The 19,159-nt window shown below is 38.7% G+C and overlaps 1 protein-coding gene across 11 annotated transcripts in view; it reads left to right on the top strand.

The window, feature by feature from the left end:
• ABLIM2 (actin binding LIM protein family member 2) overlaps window positions 1-19,159 on the top strand; it is a 144,984-nt gene that overhangs the window by 112,636 nt on the left and 13,189 nt on the right. For 7 of the 11 annotated variants that reach the window (XM_026121983.2, XM_064511481.1, XM_026121991.2 and 4 more), the window contains 7 exons: window positions 823-876; window positions 6,565-6,617; window positions 7,202-7,349; window positions 13,739-13,797; window positions 15,430-15,484; window positions 16,890-16,954; window positions 17,125-17,205. In XM_026121983.2, coding sequence (XP_025977768.1) covers window positions 823-876; window positions 6,565-6,617; window positions 7,202-7,349; window positions 13,739-13,797; window positions 15,430-15,484; window positions 16,890-16,954; window positions 17,125-17,205 — 515 coding nt within the window. The remainder of the gene's footprint in view (window positions 1-822; window positions 877-6,564; window positions 6,618-7,201; window positions 7,350-13,738; window positions 13,798-15,429; window positions 15,485-16,889; window positions 16,955-17,124; window positions 17,206-19,159) is intronic. The other 4 variants (XM_026121994.2, XM_026121993.2, XM_064511480.1 and 1 more) reach the window with 2 other exon arrangements.

The following is a 19,159-nucleotide window of genomic DNA, read 5'->3' as shown; positions in this document are numbered from 1 at the left end:
TCTGTTCTTGCATACATACTATACCATTTTCAAGCTCACATTCGGTTTACAGGGACACCAAATTTATGTCTACACTGTTTAGCTTTTTCAGGGCTAAGCGCATCTACCTGCTTAGTGGAATAGTTTATTTATGTTTAGCTTCTGGGACTGACTTTTCTATGAACACACCATATTTAGGAATTGTATCTGCTCAGGTCCGTAGGCCTAATTTTGGCACCCATGCATCATGCTATGGGACTCCTGGACTGTCACCTTGACGGCTTACGAAAAATACCTAGAAAGCCAGTTCAGCTCTACAGCTCAGGCTGTAGACAAGCTATACAACTTTGTGTGAGAACATTAGGCGTTTCTAGTATAAACAGCTACATCTGAGCATGTGCACTCTCTGATAATTAATGGAGAAATAGTCCCTTTTCAAGTGTGGCTATTACAGAAGACTTTCCTACAATGATACCCATTTCATCTTAAATAATGAGAAGTGTAGCCAGTTTCTCTGTGTTGACTATGAAGTATAAATTGGTAGCTCAGATGTGGCCATTTACCTACCAGCAAATGGATGCCACTTGAAGTATCTTAAAGCATTTTGAGGGACTTAAGAGTAGATTAGGCTGTCTAGGGAGGCATAGCCAATGTTTTAAATGTATATTGATGATGAGCAATACTGCATTCTCTTACAATTCCCAGTGAATAACAAACCAATGAATGAATGAGTGGTCTTTGCACGAGTTTGCATTTTAGTGTTGTTGAGAGGACACAGGAGCAACATGCCCTAAACTGCTTGCTTACTCTTTTGTTCTTTCCTTTCTCTTTCCTCTCTCTCAGACACTGGCGTTAAAGATAACATCTATAGGAAACCTCCTATCTACAAACAGCATGGTACAGTCTGCTTTTCTCTGTTGCAGTTTTTGCTACACGTCTTTGTAAAGAAATGTGTATTGACTGCTGAACTGGTTTGCTAGAGTATTTGCATTTGGTTATGCTAGAATCCCTATAATCTAAAATAGAAAATGAAAAGAAGTAACAAGAAAATTAAATACCACTTTGTATAACATGATGTCCAAGGATTCAGTAAGTTCTCTGTAACTCGGATAATGATATTTTGCCTTGTCTTGATAACTCAAAGCTAATACTAACTTTAAAACATTTTGCTTATTTTTGGAGTGAAAAAACATGTAAATATGTGACACTGCTGTCCTGTTTTCAGATTATGCTTTGGAGTATCTACTGTTTGTAAATAATTCTAACACTGCTGGGAAAAAAAATAAGTTAATTTATAAGTGGCATATATGGAATATGTACTTTTCATCTTCGAAATCTTTAAGCTGTCTAATATCAGGATCAAATATAATCACACCATGTCTGTTAAGGACAATTTTTTTTTCAATAGCTGATATCATCGGCAAGATACAGTTGGAAAAGCTTTGGTCGACCCAGCTTCAAGATTGATCTCTAAGTTTCTAAACAACAGATACAAATATGTGATGTTTTATGTGACTGAGGGTCTGACTTAAGCCTCTAGTGAAGAAATGTGCTTTGAACACAGCAGTAAAATAGAAACATTCAACATGTAATCAAAGAATTTAATGAAAAATTTCTAGCAATATAATCCATTATTTGATTTCAGATATAAATTCTGATATCACCTGTTTCAAAAGTCAACCATCAGCTTCTGAACATTTAGATTTTATAGTTACACTATTTTGGCTTACAAATAAGTATCTGAGTATATAGCTAATTGAATATTGTGTAGTGAAAAGCTGATTAATACTTAACACCAGAATCAATATTTCTTTTTAGGTTATTAGGAATGTCAAGTTTGCATTTTTCTATTAGTATTTCTGCTGTGTATGTCACTAATTAACAGCACTGCAGCTTCCATGTTGGTGTCAGCACCTGCTGTGTTGTCAGTGACATTTGACAATGATCTTGGCTCGCGATACAGACTTAATAACATAGATTTCATTTTTCTAAATTAAATTCCATTATGAATCTTTCAAGGCAAGTATATATGGATTTTCTTGTTTGGAAGACCTTGTATTCCCTGCTACTTTGCTATTCTATTTAACCCCCCAACTACCTTACCACCTCTCTGGACCTGTCATTCCCCAGTTATGCAGCATCTGAAGACTCCTACACATGGAGAAGTGGTGGGAAGCACCGCTGTATCAACTGCCCAGGTCCTGTGGCAATACGGTGCCTGAAAAGCACGTAACTACATTTCTGTCATTTCTGATTAAAGGCATCACTGCTGGCATACTTGTGTATTCAAAAACAGAGGCCAAAAAATAAAGCACAAACTACAAGCCTGCCCCGCACCAAAAACTCCATTGTGCTGTTGATTACTCTCCTGCCCAGAAAGAATGGGAGAATAAAGTAAAGCTGACTGTAAGCCATACCTAAGGCACTTTGGTGATGAAAGCAATGCAGAGGAGAGCACGAGGTCCTGCCACTCTTCATGGCCAGGGAAGGTCCAGTCTGTGCCTCTGAGCAGCATCTCTTCTGGAGCAACTCAGTAGCAGTAGCAACTCTTCCCATCCTGTGACCTTCCCCAGAGCTTTCAGCAAAGAGGTGACTTCCCAGCTTGGGTGCGAGAGCAGCGAAGCCTCTCTTCTACTGCTGCTGGAGCAGGCGTACTTTGACTTTACCTGGTAACTGGTAACTCTCTGTGAGCGAACGGTCAGGAAATGCAGCAGATCTATCACTGGCTTCGTGGTCAGAACAAACAAAAATCGTTGCACAATTCTTCTCTTGTGATAACAGGGGGCTTTATCCGATAAAAGACTTTTAATTGACATATTCAGTCCAAAGCACGTTGTTTTTGTGTAGTTACCATTTTTATACTACCTTTTATGGAAAAAATGGTAGTTGCTTCTGTTTTGGATAAAGTTCTCGTTTGGATCTGATACAGTATTAATAGAAAGAAAATTGACAAATGATGCCTCCCAACCGAGCAGAGTGAGTCAGCATTCCCTATAAAAGAAGCCTTCCCTATATCACGCTAAGTAACTGCACAGTCAGATCATTAACATTTAAGAGGCCTCTGCGGTTGTTCTGGTTGTGGTGTTGAACAAAGTCAGCCTTGCTGATATTTCGGCGCACTTTAGGTGCTGGTCTTTGATAGACGTTTTCAGCTCACAATATCCTGATCTTGGACAAACTCAGATTGTCTTTATGGCAAAAAGACGGTTTCCTTTCTTTCTAACTGCTTGATTTAATGTTGTCAGCAAACATTACAGTCTGCCCAAGCTCTTCAATTCCTTCTTCTGTTCAGATATACAAATCATTTGTGATAAGTACTTCAAACTGAGCAAAAACTGCTACTGACAAAGGAAAAAGGCTGGAAATTACAGTGGTGTTTGGAAAGATCATGAGCAAATGCGAAGTTATTAAATAAGTGTCAAAATCTCCTTTGGTCTAAGTCAGAATAGCTTCATTGGTTTATACAAGCTGGTGATGTCTCTAATACCCTGTATCATGGCTGTGTCATTTAATGTTATACATATTTTTGGTTTGCAAAAATGATTCTAAACAGCAGCTTTTTTACTTCCAGGCCATTCATTTTTATATCAGTTTTCAGTCAGTCTGATATGCAATCAAACACTGGATTGTGTCAGTCTTGCACTACTGTATCTCCACTGACTTCAGTGGAGTTATTCCCAGTAATCACTGTGGTAGAGAATCAAATTACGGAGTCAGTACTCTCTAGAGCACAAGTATATATATTTTAAACTTACTTTTATGTATTATAGAAGTTCTGAAAGGATATGTTGAAAATATGTACTAGTTGTATTTCTATTAAAGAGCAAAACATATTTTACTCTAAATCAAAAAAAGATCTAAATCAAATCCAAATCACATTTTGATCAAAATCCAAAAAATTAGCGCAATGAACTTTCCTTCCAATAGGAAGACAACAGAATTTACCTTTTGTTCTGGAAGAACTCACCGCAGAGGTTGTATAAATCTTTCTGCTAAAGCATGAATACGCACAGCTGATGATTCAGCTCCTCAAGCTAAAGGGACACTGAACTAATACATCCTGAAAAGGCGCCAGAGAACATTCCTTCGCTGAAGAAACCAAGTTTGAACAAACAAGCACAAAAATGTTCTTTAAAACAAGAAGTGCAAGAAACTCGTCCAAAACATTTGACTTTAAAAGGTTTCAATTACAGCAGTGCCCAGCAGATTTGCTGCAGCCAGAGCTTCTGTGTTTCTATTATAAACACCTAACTGTAGAATGAAGAAAGGTGGTGGAAAAATGTCACATACGAGCAATCAGACTGTGAGTTGGCATAGGGAAGTAAAGAGTGCAGGAGGGTGGCTGGTCATTCTTCTGCATGCATTCGTTTTCCAGAAAATGTAGTTCAAGGTTAAAAAAATTGGAGGGGTTTGATGTTCAGCACTGATCCATCCACGTGAAAGGATGCAGAGCAACTGCGTGTCCCTTGTAGCAAGGAAGGTAATGCTCAGTGCTTACGAAAGTCAGGCTGCTCGGATGCAGCAGTGAGTTGCATAAAGCACTCAGGAACTTTGGATGGGCCTTTGCAGGCCCCTGCTGGACTCCTCTGGACCTCTGTCTAAGACCTCGGTATTTAACCGTTTGAGTCAGATGCTGTCAAGATCCAGTGAAAGTTATGGAGTGTCTGAATAATGCTTTGGACTAAACTCTTTTTTTTTTTTTTTTTTTTTGGAAACACTAACTTCTTGAAAAAAAACATTTTGCAAAAATGCATCAGTTTCTCTTTAAGAATTTCTGATTTACTGAGCAGATCCATACATATCACCTGGAACAACTTGTTGACTGCTGTCAAGGGCATTTTCTCAAAATGTCAGTGAACCAGGGTTAAGACCTCACTGCAATGTAGGGACTTTATTTTCCATCTTTCACAGCTTGTTACTGATTAAACACTGATTAGGATATTTCACTGGAAGGTAGGCATGCAAGGTTCAAGTATCTGCTATTTCTTTTTCAGAGTAACAGCTTGCCATCCTAGGAGAGTCCCCTGGCCACGAGGCCATTAGCTAAATGTGGAAACCTTGAATTTTTCAGAATACTGTTTTTATTTTCTGACCCAGCTTTGTTTTGCCACATTAAGCTGAGAAAAAACACTACAGTTACAGATTTTCACCTCTAACCCATAGATTTTTCCCTTACTGCAGTTTGTCATTTTTAATGTATCACCTCCTCAACAAAACCAGTTATGGCTGAGACATTAGCTGTGTGATGGCACCAGAAAATGCAATAGAGTAGCACTGGCACACTAATGAGAGGTGGCCTTTTGCCCATGTTGTTTAGGTGAAGGGCAGATCCTCTGCAAACGCACTGGGCAGGGAAATGGAGAGGGAAGAGCTGTTCCCAGCTAGCTGCGATTGCTACAGTAACTTTTAAAGGTGCAACTTGTGCCTCTCCTAACTTCTGTCTGCACAGTCTAATGTGATTCTTAACTTTCATATTCTTGTATTTCTTTTATTAGTAGTATACCAGTTTTTCTGGCTGCACTGTGCTGCATGGGGCTCTCGCGTCACCTTTGTGCTCAGGCGTTGCAGACCATCCCACTGTTATGGTGACCTCTTATGGGCTTAAAATTTTGCCAGATCATTGCATTACTCCAGTGTTATGCAATTAAAACTCTTCCCAAAACAACACAGAGTGATACAACAGCAAGTAGGACTCAGATTTTGGGAAACCATTTGACATGATGTGAAATTTGGCACAAGTTCTTTCTGTAACATTATTTCTGAGGCCATATAAGACCATAAAAAACACATCTGATGGTTGGGAACTATCTAATGAATAGCTTTTATGTTTTCAGTTTGGGTTTTCTTTTCCTCGGGAAGTTGGAAACTTAAGAGAGAATAAAGCAACAGGTAAATATCAGCAACACTTTTTTTTGAGAAAAAAAACCCAAGACAACATAGTCAGAAAAATGAGTGGTCAAGGAACTGTGAAATGTAGAGTCAGTCCTCTTTTGCTCCTGCTAATGAAATGATAAATGCATCAGAGGTTCAGCTCCCTCATGTACCTTCACACCCCTTGTACTGACTCGGTTTCCCTTGCAGATATAATGGAGAGGTAATACCAGATTTCTTTCTATGTTTTTTTACAATCCTTGTCTATCCTTTGGGGAACATGGGGGGACCAGATGTGCAGACCTTGATATAGCCAAATAACCATGTGTGTTTTCATGATCATGGTACCACAAAAGAATAGAGGAATGACTTGCTTCTTTGTGCTGTGACCATGTATATCTGCCTCTAAGTTATGATGGGGGATTTTTCCCTCCAACCACCCCGGAAATGTAACTTCCTCTTAAAAAGTAGTAATTTTCTACATTCACTGTATGCCCACAGCATGAGTATTAACTGTAATTATTTCAGAATGATTTAAAATAATTCTGTGACACTGTAGCTTTACACATCCAATTTTCTACCCACTTTTGTCTGGGTGTTTTTTTTCACTTTTGAGAATACATGGAACATAATCACAGTCAAAATAGAAGGCAAAAAAGATGTATGTCTGGTTTAATTTTTATCATTAATGTTATCATTAACTTTATCTTCTAGCAGCAAGAAGATCAGAAGGGGAAGATGGAAGTTTGGATCAAGACAGTAAGAAGGTAATGACCTGAAAGAACAAAAGGAGGTATTGAGATTTCTTAAGGAAACTGTCTTTTAAAATGTGTTTATATTTAAAGATATACCTTTTTATAACTGCAATAATGATGTTGATTTTAGGTCTTTCCAAGAAGATATAGAAAAGCATAATCTCTTGCTCAGAGGGCTTAGAATCTACATTTTGCTGCAGTAAAGAAAGAAATAGGGATATTAAAATTATCAGTAGTAAGTTCATGGAATTTCACTCAGTATTAATATGCGCCTTGGTGATTCAGCTAAGGTCGTTGTACTTCTGTTGAGAACGTTTGTCTATGTAAAAGATAAATGTTACTGAAGATTAAATAAAAATGAAAGTGCATCTTTTAAAGTGGGGCAGAGTGGACGTCCTCAGTGCAGCTGAAAGTTAAATTTTTTGATAGCTGTAATATCTAATGGGTGATTACATGATGTAGTACACTTTTATAATTTAGTAGATGGTTGGTGCAGCATAAACATAAAATCAGGTAGCAAGAACTCCCAGATTGGTGAAGCAGGACAATTGCTCTCAGATGTTAAATCCCATATAACAGGATTTTATTCTCTTCAGCTAAAGACCAGTTGGCTTATTCTGAAAGGGGATGCGGACACCAGAACTAACTCACCGGACTCAGACACCCGGTCGCTCTCTCTTACTCCCGGAGCAGACAGAGAAGGCTTCCAGAGGATGCAGGAGAGCACTACCGCCACGTATTCACGTGAGTGTCGCCCCGCGCCACGCTGCGTCGCGCGGCCAGTCGTAGCTGTCCATGCAGTAGTAATGTGGGAAGATAGCCCAGCTATAGGTTTGTGCACATCGTTTCTGGTTTGCTTTGAGCTCCAATTCTCCATCATAATGATACATATTGGTAAATTTGTTTAGGCATGGCTTGTAAATGTTCGGTGCCTTGAGATTTCAGTTACTGAAACTATTCAGAACTCCAGATAGCAAGCTTTGCCACCTGCCATATGGGCGAAAGAAGAAGCCGTGATTTTATAAAGAAGTCATAGCATCTCTTTGAGAGCAGACTTTCCTTACAATAGAAAGCTGCCAGTAATGAATATATAAATGTGGATATTTATCTGCTACCTATTTTCAGTAAACACAATAGTAGAACTTTTTATGCCTTTCCTACACTAGTTTTGAAAAATTCGTCCATAGGTTCCAAATTTATCAGACAAGTTGTTGACTTGCACTAATTACTCCTTGACACAAAGTACATATATAACATTGAATATTAGTATTTTATTTTTAACAGGATAAAAGATAAAGAATGCTTTGTTTGAAAGATTAATTTAGAATATGCATTTTTTATTACTGCTCACAGTTACACCTTTTAAGTTCACAGACATTTTCTGGATATATAAACCACTATGTAACCAGTTGGAATAATTTGGGGTAATTTTGTTAGTAAATGCTTGTCTCAAGACCATGTATGTAGGCCAGCTTTCAGTACCAAAAGCATTTTCTACATGTTTCTCATTCAGTATTTCAGCAAGTCAGGAAATGTAGGAAATGGTCATCAGAAGGGGAGTCTGAATTTTACTTTTAGGTTACAGAAATGCCAAAAAATAGATTAAATGACTTTTAACAGCTAACTGAGCTACTCCCCTCCCTGCCTCCTCCACTTTCCCCCAGAGACCAGTATCAGGTCATCTGGGGAGACAAGCTGGGGAAGCAGTTTTCCAAAAGAGTGTATCTGAGGCAAGGCATGTCTGGCAGTGAAGTTAGACTTGTGGGCATCTTGGTAATGTGAGAGCTGGCTCCATCAGCTTATATTAAGGAAATTATGGCTCAGCTATGCAAGGAAGAGGAAAACCAGATGCAGCAAAGTCTGTCACAAGGGCAGAAGAAGATAAAAAAGAAAAGTCGTTTTGGATTATCAGTCTCCCTGGTCTAACCCGAAGGGATAACCTGAAGGCATTTGATTTCTTAATCATCACCAGCCACTTCATACACGTGCACAGGGTGTTTTGCAGGCAGAACAGCTTCTGATCACCTCAAACACCTGACATTTAGAAATTCTTCTGCAGAAATGAACACCTGAAGTTTCCATTGTCATGCCCATATCTGATATGTTTGGAAGCTTTCTAATGCTGATCTGATGCTTTTCTATATATGTTGTGAGAGAGTAGGTCTTGTGTGCAATCTTTAAATGCAGAAAAGTATGTAGCACATGAAGAACCGTGTTACACAGGAACAACATACAGTATCAGGGTGTTTTTTTTTCATGAGAATATTGCTGTATCTGTCACTACTTGTCTACACCATCATTTCTTTTATTTTTAATTGTCTTGGGAATGTGGAACTATGAAAGCTAGAAATGGAAATGTCTCTGTTGGTGTCAGTATCTACTATTTGTCAGGGCAATACTGATTGTGTAGTTCATTTTCCACGGTTTTTGCTCAGTGTCTCTATCTCTCCTGAAAGTTAGCACTGTTATCCAATTAGCAGCTACACAACTATGACTTCAGGGAAGTTTTCTTTCCTGGCATTCACACTTCTTTTCTTCTTTTCATCTGATTTTATTTAGCCATATAAATGTTTTCCTAACTATGGACAGCCGAAATAATTCCTTCCTTATTCGGTATTTCCCTGTTTGAGTTTGAATATTCATAGTCTATCACCTGCTATGTCAGTCATGAAGACAGTAGCTTCTCTCCCTCTTGTACTTACGGGTGAGGAGCAGACAGCTCAGTAATTCTGTCATTCAACCCAATCTGTGCTGCGTAGTCAGTGAGTATCACAGAAAAACTTTTCAGGTATAGGTTTGGTGCAAAATAATTACACATAGAATAAAAGGGTTAGTAGGCATTGGGCTGTGAATCTCTAAGCAAACCAGAGATGAGCAGCTCTGTTGTAGGAGATATTTAGCCACATTATTCTAGCTATATGCCCAGAAGAGTATATCTAGCAGCAAAGCACATCAGCTTGGACAGGGCATGAGGCTGATGTAATTAGCAGGCACCTAGCGTGGAGCTTGCTAATGTCCAGCCTCATCGAGGGCTAAGCAGCAGGGCCTGCATCTCCTTACGTCCAGCTGCATAAATATGTGACTGCTTTCCCTCAACTCACTCTGAACTGTCTCGTTAGGGTACTTCTGAGGGCCTGTGAAAAGTAGCTAAGCAGGCTTGTTATCAGCAGACTTAAACACGTAGGGTTCCCTACTGAGGTGGAAGATGTGTGCATTAATAAATCAGGAAAGACTAAAAACCACTAGGCAAGAGCATCCTCCCTTCCCCACAGCCTCACCTCCAACCCTCATGTATAAGTTGAACAGTCTTACCTGTTGTGGCCATCACACAGAAATTCACTGTATCTGTATGTGCAGATGTTTCATCGCTATTGTTTATCATAATTCATGATTTTAAGTGTCATGTACTTAGGAAAACAGACACCCAGTGAAGTGTGTAACCCTTGCGATTTATGTGTACCCGATATGCTGAAAGCCAACCTCCGAATATACAGGCTAGGGTGAATGCCGTATTGGAAAAAGCAGGAGCCATATCCGTGTAGGGAGTAGCTGGTGTTCAGAAAGTCCCTGATGAGAAAGAACGATTGCTTTATCTTGGCCACTTATGCCAGAAAAGTTACTGTAAGGATACAGCTGCAGTTGAGTGTGATAATGAGAGTATGTGGTTGTTGGCTTTTGGGGTTATGTTTTTCCTTTATATTAAAAAAACAGGAAGAAGCAAAATTCAATGCGTTTAACTTTACAAATAAGTTAATAGGAAACAGAAGCAAAGTGAAATACTCTTCCCATTGGAGTCAGTGCATCTTTTCTTACTGGCTTTATCTGCGTTGTTTAGGCTTTATTCCCCTCTTGGATTTTTTCCAGACGGCCACAAGATGTCGCTTGTGTCTTTGGATGTGGCTCAGAGTAAAGCCTCAGTCCTGTTGGCCTGGGAGAACGGTCCTGAGCTGGCAGGTAGTAGAGCAAGTTTCAGTTGTTTTCAGACTGTGGTCTTCGCCTCCGTGCGCTGGGGCCTGCTCCTCCCGGAGGACCACCGCTCCTCAGCCGGGCGACAGGGATGTCGCACCCTCTGGCAGCCGAAGGGGGAGCAAAACTGATCTTTCCCTCCTCCACCCTTCTCTGGAGACCCCAACTCCTGCACTCCTCAGTGGTTTCAGCATCAGGATTTTACACCCTAACATTGCTTCAGGCAGCCTCATCATGTGAAACGGGGTAAAAGTATTTGAGATAAAACTAGATTTCCCTGTCGCCAAGAGGCCAAGAAGTTGAACTCCACACTAATGTTCAACACCAATATCTTTCTCCAGAGATCATAATTTTTTTGCAGATGTGTTCACTGCCTTTTACAGGCCTTGTTCTTTAGTGCCATTATAATTCAGATAACAAGCAATAAGAGTTTTCCAGTTTCCAAACTGGAACAGGTAAGAGATGCATCAAATTCCGTGTTCAGCACTAACTCCGTCTCCGTATCAGGGATGAGAATAATCCCCTGCACGGCCAAGGACAGAGGGTCTGTTCGTAACCTATACCACCGCTCAGATGGCCATTGCTTTTGCTTCTAAAGCAACTCTCTGTTGTTATTTTTGCATATATCACCTTCATTTCGCTAGATTAAATAAGTCAGGCTCTTCAAGCCTTCTTTCCTCTGATGAGCTTTCATTGCCGTAATTATCCTGCATGCCTTCTCTATAGCTGTTCTAGTGGAATTAATTTAATCCACTTGAACACTGATGAACAAGAACGGAACAGAGGATTCCTTGATGGTGCCCTGTCACTGCCTGAAAATAGTGCAATTAGTTCCGTATCTCAAATGTATCAAGACAGACGTTTCCAACCTTTGTCTTCTTGTACGTCTGTATCATACTAGCAGCTCATGGTCATCTTGATCATGGTGATTAAGCTGTATATCTAAGCCTGTCTCCTCCACCCTTGTTTCAAGCTGATGAGCTCTCAGCTAAAATAGTAGAAGTTTGGGGTTGTTATCAGTCCCCAGGTGCATGACCTTTCACATGCATTATTAAATTTCATCTCATTTCTATTACTGTAGTGTTCAAGGTTGTCCCAGTTCTTCCTGATATCCCAATCCTCTTGTATATTGGCATTGCTTTATAACTTTGTGTAGACAGCAGATTTTATTAGCACATTACTATTTTTGGTGTCCAGATTATTAGTGAAGACATCAAACAATTTCAGCACAACACCAGTCCATGCAGACACTTTTCTCATTCAGCACACCTCAGTTCTCACAGCCCCCTTTCTCACGTTTCGTTATTTCCCTACCTACCATATAATTCCTCTGGTAAACCCCATCTTCTGCACTTTTGCTTTTAATTTTGCATTTGGCAACATACCAAACACCCTAATGATATCTCATTAGATGAGAGCCACAATTTATTTCGTGCAGAAGTCATATCTTTTAACAAAGAAAGCTACAAAGTTAGTCTGACACTGTTTCTTTAACATATGTTAAACCAATTAAAATCTGTGTGAATGCACTTGATTTTCTGTTTACCTCTGTGTTTTTGTTTAGTCTCTCCTTAAGATTTCTATTGCAAGTAAATTGATAAGTCCAGACCATCTTTTTCACTTCTTAAATATAAAAAGCATTGTTGCTGTTCTCCAGTGATGCAGGAAAAATGTGAGGTACTGGTCTTGCAATTTTATGTGAGTTACCTGAGATTATCCGCTCCCTGTTTGAAAGTACATTAAGTGCCTTGAATTGTATTTCCCACGATGACTGTAATTCCTTTGCGAATGTTTATTCCATAAGCTTTTTCTCTCCTTGTACGCTACCTACACTTTGTTCCTAAAAGCTGAGGTGAAGCATTCATTTAACGTTGGAGTCCTAGGTTACCTTTCATCTCTTTGGTGTAACGACATCACATAGCTCCTCACTGATTCCATTTCTTCTTTCCTTGCTCTCTTTTTATTTATATAGCTGGAGAACCTTTTGCTATTTGTTTTAATATATTTTTCATTGTTTAACTCAGCTTGATTTTTGGCAGTTCTCACTTTATCTCAGCACTTCTTGAGTTCTTTACTGATCCATCCTTTGTTTTTCATTCTGTATGCTTATTCCTAATAATCTCGTTAGGCTACTTATTAATCCTGTGGGGTCTGGATTCCCTGTCTGCGTTCCCCTTTGGGCACAGATTGCCAGCACTTTTGACAGAAGTACATTCAGTTCTTTGAGCTAACTCTTTGCCTCAATTCATCAAAGTTTGCTCTAGTGGGATCAAGAATGCTTGTTGCAGATATGTGTTTGTTGATATTCTGTTTAATTTAAACTCACTCAACTTGTTGATCACCTAGTTCAGGGTTATTTTCTGAAGTCATCACTTCTATACAGTGTTAATTTTTATTAGCCAAAAACTAATCTGAAACATTTTTTGTTGATTCAGTGACAGTGGGAATATCTGAACTTTCTTATTAAACTCTCAGTATTAAAACTAAAGCTTTTCAGTTGTTTCGCACTGACCACACACAATGTCAACGCCATATTAGACCCAGTTTGTTCATGGTAGCGTCACTTTGCCAGTTTTGTCAATCTTAAAGCTTTTATCCTCTTCACTGTTTTAATTCATTTGTTTCCTTTATCCATTGCCATATCTTCATTTCTACTTTTTTGTTTGAAGCAGCAGTTTTAAAGAGAGCAGAATATTTTTTAAGTAGTGGAAAACCCACCATTCCCTTTTAAGAAACAAAGCCAAAACCAGACCACATACATCATGAACAGAAGTGGGTGTAACTCTGCAATGATGGTACCTTTAATCCCATTTTCATGTCATGGTTTAACACTGAGTTGGAGGGAGAGGATTTCACAAGCTCTCAAATCTGCTTTATATTACCAAACTGTATAAGGATTCCGTAATGCATATGAATTCCACAACTCTCTTCTTGTCATGCTCGCTAAGATGATTGCATCCTGGCATGATATGATTTGTAGACATTGTTATGCATATTTATATACATTAAATACGGAGCAAAGATGAGCTGTACTCACATTTCTGCTGCAAATAATATACATAGTGACCTAGCAATTGCTGTTTCTCATGGTTTTCTCAAGTTCTGTGTTTGAATAGGTTATAAAAGACATTACAAAAACATACAGCTCTATATCCTGTCTCTTCCAGGATTTCCATATGCTAAATCTGCTTCTCTACCTGGCTATGGGAAGAATGGCTTACATCAGGTAGGTATACATTTAAATGCATTCTCCAGATAATACTGTATCATAAATAGGCAGCTCAGTAAGCAGTTAAAAATCCACACAATAAAAACGTAGAGCACTTTAGAGGCTTCCTGGCTGCCAGCCCTGCAGAACAGACTCACACACTAAGAGGGTTCCACTTTGTCTGCAAGACTAGGACAGACTGAGGCATCTCCTCGGTTGTGTGTGGCATGAGCATTAGGAATCTTGGTTCTTCTCCCAGAACAAACAGGCAAAAAAAATCTACAGGCTGCACATATTAATAGAGCACAGTATAGCTTGAATTAATGATAGAAAAGGATAAGCCTATAATTAGGTAAGTAATGATCTTAGAGCAAAGGTGGAGCAGCCCACCTCCATTGCATTTTTTGAACCATCTCTTCTGCTTTTTTGCAGTTTGCACATATATATAAAGTCACCACATTTTTGAGGCAGGAGAGAAGAAGCAATACAGACAGAATGGCAGGCAGCAATCTAGAAAGTAGGTGTTTGCTGTGCTTTGCAGACTTAAGCCATGTAATACAACGTGAAAGCAGCAGATGGCAGTATTTATCCCCTCTAAAGGGTCCAGCACCACATATGAAAACTAGGAGAGTTGAAAAGGTTGTTCACGGTCAAATCATTTAGGCCAAAATTATGGTATTCTTCTCAGAATGGAAGTTCTCTATTTGGAGTGCAGATTCATACCAATTTTTGTGGTTTGTTATTTTTAATCAGTCGTTCCAGTGCTACTTAATAAAATAAAAATAAAACAAACAAACAGTAATGAGCCTTGCAGGTTAGAGTGAGCTGTGCACATGGTTCATACCCTAACAGGCAAAATGAGACCCAGAAAAAAAATTAAAAATTAAAAAATTAAAAATACTGCTTTTCTGGTCTCCTGTGATGTCTGTCATCGTCACAGCATTTGCCAGCAAAGAAAAAAGACAATGGGGCAAGCAAAGCTAAGACACAGATGCCCAGCTCTCTGGGTTCAGTGGCATCAGCAATTGTGAAGTAGAAAGCAGAATAAGACATAAAATTTTCAGTGGAGCATAAGTGATCTACTCTCCTGTGACTATTGCAGTAGGAGGTCTGAATCACAGGCAAAGGCATGTGAAATTTCTTGTCTTAACTTAACATCAGGTCTTCAAATAGGGGTTAGCAGGTGGCTTTCTGACACCTTTCTACCTCATCGAAAGCTGCTAGGCGTCAGAGCTTAAAAAATTTGAAAGGGCGTGAAGGGTTGATACGGTTGTGTGATTGCCTCCCTGGGTGCCATCCAAGCCCCAGGTTCCCCTGGGCTGTGGAAGTCCTCTGCATGGGCTGTGAGCTGCCCCTGCAAAGCGTGCCTCCAAGGGTGGTGAGCCTTCGTCTGACACGACGTCTTTTTTTGTGGGCAGAGACACGTCTCTGCATTTGTAGATTGCTGGATTTTGTGACTGCTTTGGATGCCTGCTTTGAGCAATTAGGTCAAGTTCTAATGAAATTTTATTCTCTTTCTCTCTTGCAAGGATCTGTGTTTTTATTGTGCAGTACAGGATGGTTTTTTTTTTCCCTCAACAGTGTGCAAAGTGCCAGGTTTTGTTTTGTGGCATATTTTGGTGCTACATTGCTTGTTTCTTTCTCTTTTAGCCTGAAAATATGGGCCAATATGAACCAGACCAGGATGCCAGTTGGGGCATGAAAGGTACATTGCAATATCATTTCCACCCCACTTCATGTTTTCTTCCTTGGAGGATGCTTGCTAGCATCTTACCATAAGGGTTTCTATTCTGAGATCTTCCCATGGTTCACGTAATTATGACTAGCTAGTGACACAGCTCAGTATCATGTTTATCACAGAGAAGCTTCTTTTTATCTGACTGAAAATAAAGGCCTGATGGAAGTCCTGCATCACAAGTTGGTGTGACGATGTTGAGTTGGTCCCGATATCCTGTATATGTGGCAGCAGCCTTTATGGTTCTCTTTGCTCTTCTCTTTGAGCCAGTGGTGTTCTCATATCAAACAGAAGAAGAAATTTAAGCTAGTCAGTCCTTCCAGACTAAGAGCAAAACATGTTCCTTGTGCTTCTTGTTTGTGTTATAGTTGGATTAAAATCCACAGGATTCAAAAAGAAGAATATCTTTGCATCACTTTCTTTTATTTACAGTTTAACTGGACTGTGAACTTAATGTGGAACTTGGGCTGGAATTTCCAGAAAAGCTGAGCAATTTAGGAACATGCATCTTCTGATGGGGAAGGGTGGGGTCTTGTTTCCCAGTCACTTAATCTCATTTTTAAAATCTTACTGTAATGCTTCATTTCATGTCTTGATACAAATCTTTGTCTTAATATTTGAATAGCTAAAAGTATATAGATTTTGAAAAGCAGATTTATCTCTGATTTCATTTCAGACTGTAAAAAGGGCTATGAAAACATACTGGCTATCCTGGTTGCCTTTAATCATCAATTTGTGTGAGAATAGATGACCATGTAGTAGTCGTATCTACCAATACTGAACAAAGTAGAATATTCTTGTGCTAGTTTGTACCCAGTATTTGCAGAAAAAAAGTCTTCTTCTTCTTCTTTTTTTTTTTTTTTTTTTTTTTGCTATCATTATTTTCACTGCAGTCAGTCCAAGGGCAGGATGTTGGCATTTTGGAATACTCTATTAACTTGATGATTTTCAGATGTTCCCATAATGAAATGTCTGTAATAATCCATACGATTTAATTATTTTCTGTAAAGAACAATAAGGGTATGACTTTTGGATGACAGACTGACTTAACTCTACACAAAAAGTTCTTATAAAGAAAAATTCCTGGTTTTGCCAGACATGCTCACTATTTAATCCAGTGGCATCAGGAGATGAATTTTCTGTTATAAGCTTTTGATTGTTGCTCCAGTAATAGGCTGTGTTACAGGCATTCAGACCACTGGGGTCAAATGCTTATTACACATGCAGATATCCAAACAGTATTGAAAACACTAAGAGAAATATAGCAAAAATAGAATAATATAACAAATCACTAATGTAACTAAATGTGCATTACAGAGACTCCAAGATAAGGCTATAAATTCTAAACTGTGAACTTATTCTCATTCTCTTACAGAATACAAGGTAAGGAGTGCTTTTCCAGCTCTGCAAGAACAATCAGATTCAGCACTTCCTAGCAAGGTTAAATGTGTTCCTTTTCTATTTTATATTGTTAATTTTGTCTCAATGAATTATTTGTCAAATAAGGGTACAAGTATGTACCATTTAAATTAGTAAGTTGCCCACACACTCATTTCCATACATTGGAATCAGATTTGGCTGGAGTTCATATGCTCTTGTCTCTTTAACAGATTTATCCTTATGAAACACTTATTGTAACAAACCGAGTTCGTGTGAAATTGCCTAAGGATGTGGACAGGACCAGATTGGAGGTAGGAATGATATTTGTTTGATGGCCTTCCAAGTCTTTTGTCCTGTTTATTTATGATCTTAGCTATTCCTATGCCCAAGTCGAGTAATAGCAATGAAAGAATAGTTCAGGCAGAAATATCAGCAGATGAAATCTAACATAGCGCTGCAGACTTCAATGGATCTAGACCAGAAAGTTTAGGTGGCTTTTGGGAGTTTATAGCCCGCAGTTATTTAAGGCAGATTGGCTTTTCAGGACAAGACGACCTTCTCCTTCTCCAGTAATAGGGAATAACATTATATTTTATTTCAAAACATGAGTATGTAGACAACTTAACTGAAATAGAATACCCCAAAACCTTGAAAATGTGTGATAGCACGGTGTTTTACCAAGATACTGATGAAATTCATTACTTTTGAATGATTTTGTAGGATGTTGAAAGTCTACACTGAGTGGATAGAACCTTGGGTTTTGAGTTCCAATAAAAAAGACTTGCCTAGAGTAACCTGGATATCACAAAAAGCTGCATTTATCCTGCAAATATGTGGACTTATGTTCCTGATACATGCAATGATCTGATTAAATAAATTGTGAATTGCTCTCCTTCAAAATTATGGGAAACTAAGTAGAAACAGTGTGACAAGACGAGGTCATGTGCATATTGTACATAAAGCTCAACTATTTAGCTCATTCAACATCCTGGCCTTGGTTGGACCCCATGATCCGTGATCCATTAGGAATGTACTAGGGCTGTAGCTAATGTACTAATGCTGTAGCATCCACCTCTCTCAAAGGGTAGTAGTGTAAGTGCTGGAGAAATTTAGATACAATTTATCCTAAAGGAAAGCTGGTTCTTTTGTCTGAGTAATGACAGAACTGAAGAAAGACTCACATGAATTATTAAACTTATGTGTATTTGTACCAATTAATATTAAGAACAAGAGATAGTTCAATAAAAATTAAATGATTAACAACATTGGTACTTTGGGAAGATTTGTATTCAAATGAATTAATAGTATTTTTGACCTGAGAATATTTGCCAAGAAAAGAAGAAAGAAACTTCAATCTTAAAGCAGAAAAGAAGAAAAACTATGAACAAGCAAGAAGTTCCTGTTTAAAGATCGAGGAGTTTTTTGAAAAATTCATATACCAAGTTTGAATACATACAGTATATTTTGGAATGGTGTGTGTTCCTTAAATACTTCAGTGTGTTTCTCATTTGATTACCCAGCAAGTGGGATTGATTTGATTGTAAGAAGAAGAAAGTCTCAAACCTGTGCTGTTTTAAGCCTGGGGTATATCAAGGCATGAGATCCATAATAAAAAGCATGAGTCCAGAAAAAAGAGCAGGGAATTGGAGGGATACTCATCTGGACACATCCTATAAAGGATTCTTTCTTATATACATGTATATACGTCTGTGTATATTAAAGAATAGAGTCTTTGTTTAAACACATTGGGCTGGTCCAAATGGCAAATGCAATTCTGAATTGCTTTTTTTAAGACAACCTATAGTTTGCTTTGGATGGATCATGCATGTCCTGGCTGCCATTATCAATAACTCATACATGGTCCTCAGCTGGGATTGCTGTTTGTTTAACATTAGAGTTGCTCAGTCTGCTTCACACCAGGTGCAGGTCTGTGCCTAATGTCTCGAGAAGCCCAACCACTTCAAAGATCTCATAGAGATTTGCAAAAGAACAATAAACAAGATCTGCTTCAAACCTGCCGTAGAAAAGCGATAAGAGGACCAGGCCAATCTTGCTGATTGTTGCACTATGTTAAGCATGTGCATCTGCAAAAAGGACTCCTTTGTAAACCATCTTACATTTATTAGAGATTGGTAGTTTTTTAAACAATTAAATTAGTATTTTAATAGGATTATAACTACTGGAAAAACCGGTGCAGGAGCAGATCTACACATTCAAACCATATGCATAGTTGAGTGGCAGGAACAAACTGTCGCCTTCCCAGCC

The sequence above is a fragment of the Dromaius novaehollandiae genome, chromosome 4, assembly GCF_036370855.1.
Source record: "Dromaius novaehollandiae isolate bDroNov1 chromosome 4, bDroNov1.hap1, whole genome shotgun sequence".
In the NCBI taxonomy this organism is placed as follows: Eukaryota; Metazoa; Chordata; class Aves; order Casuariiformes; family Dromaiidae; genus Dromaius; species Dromaius novaehollandiae.
This window is presented reverse-complemented; position numbering and strand designations above follow the sequence as displayed.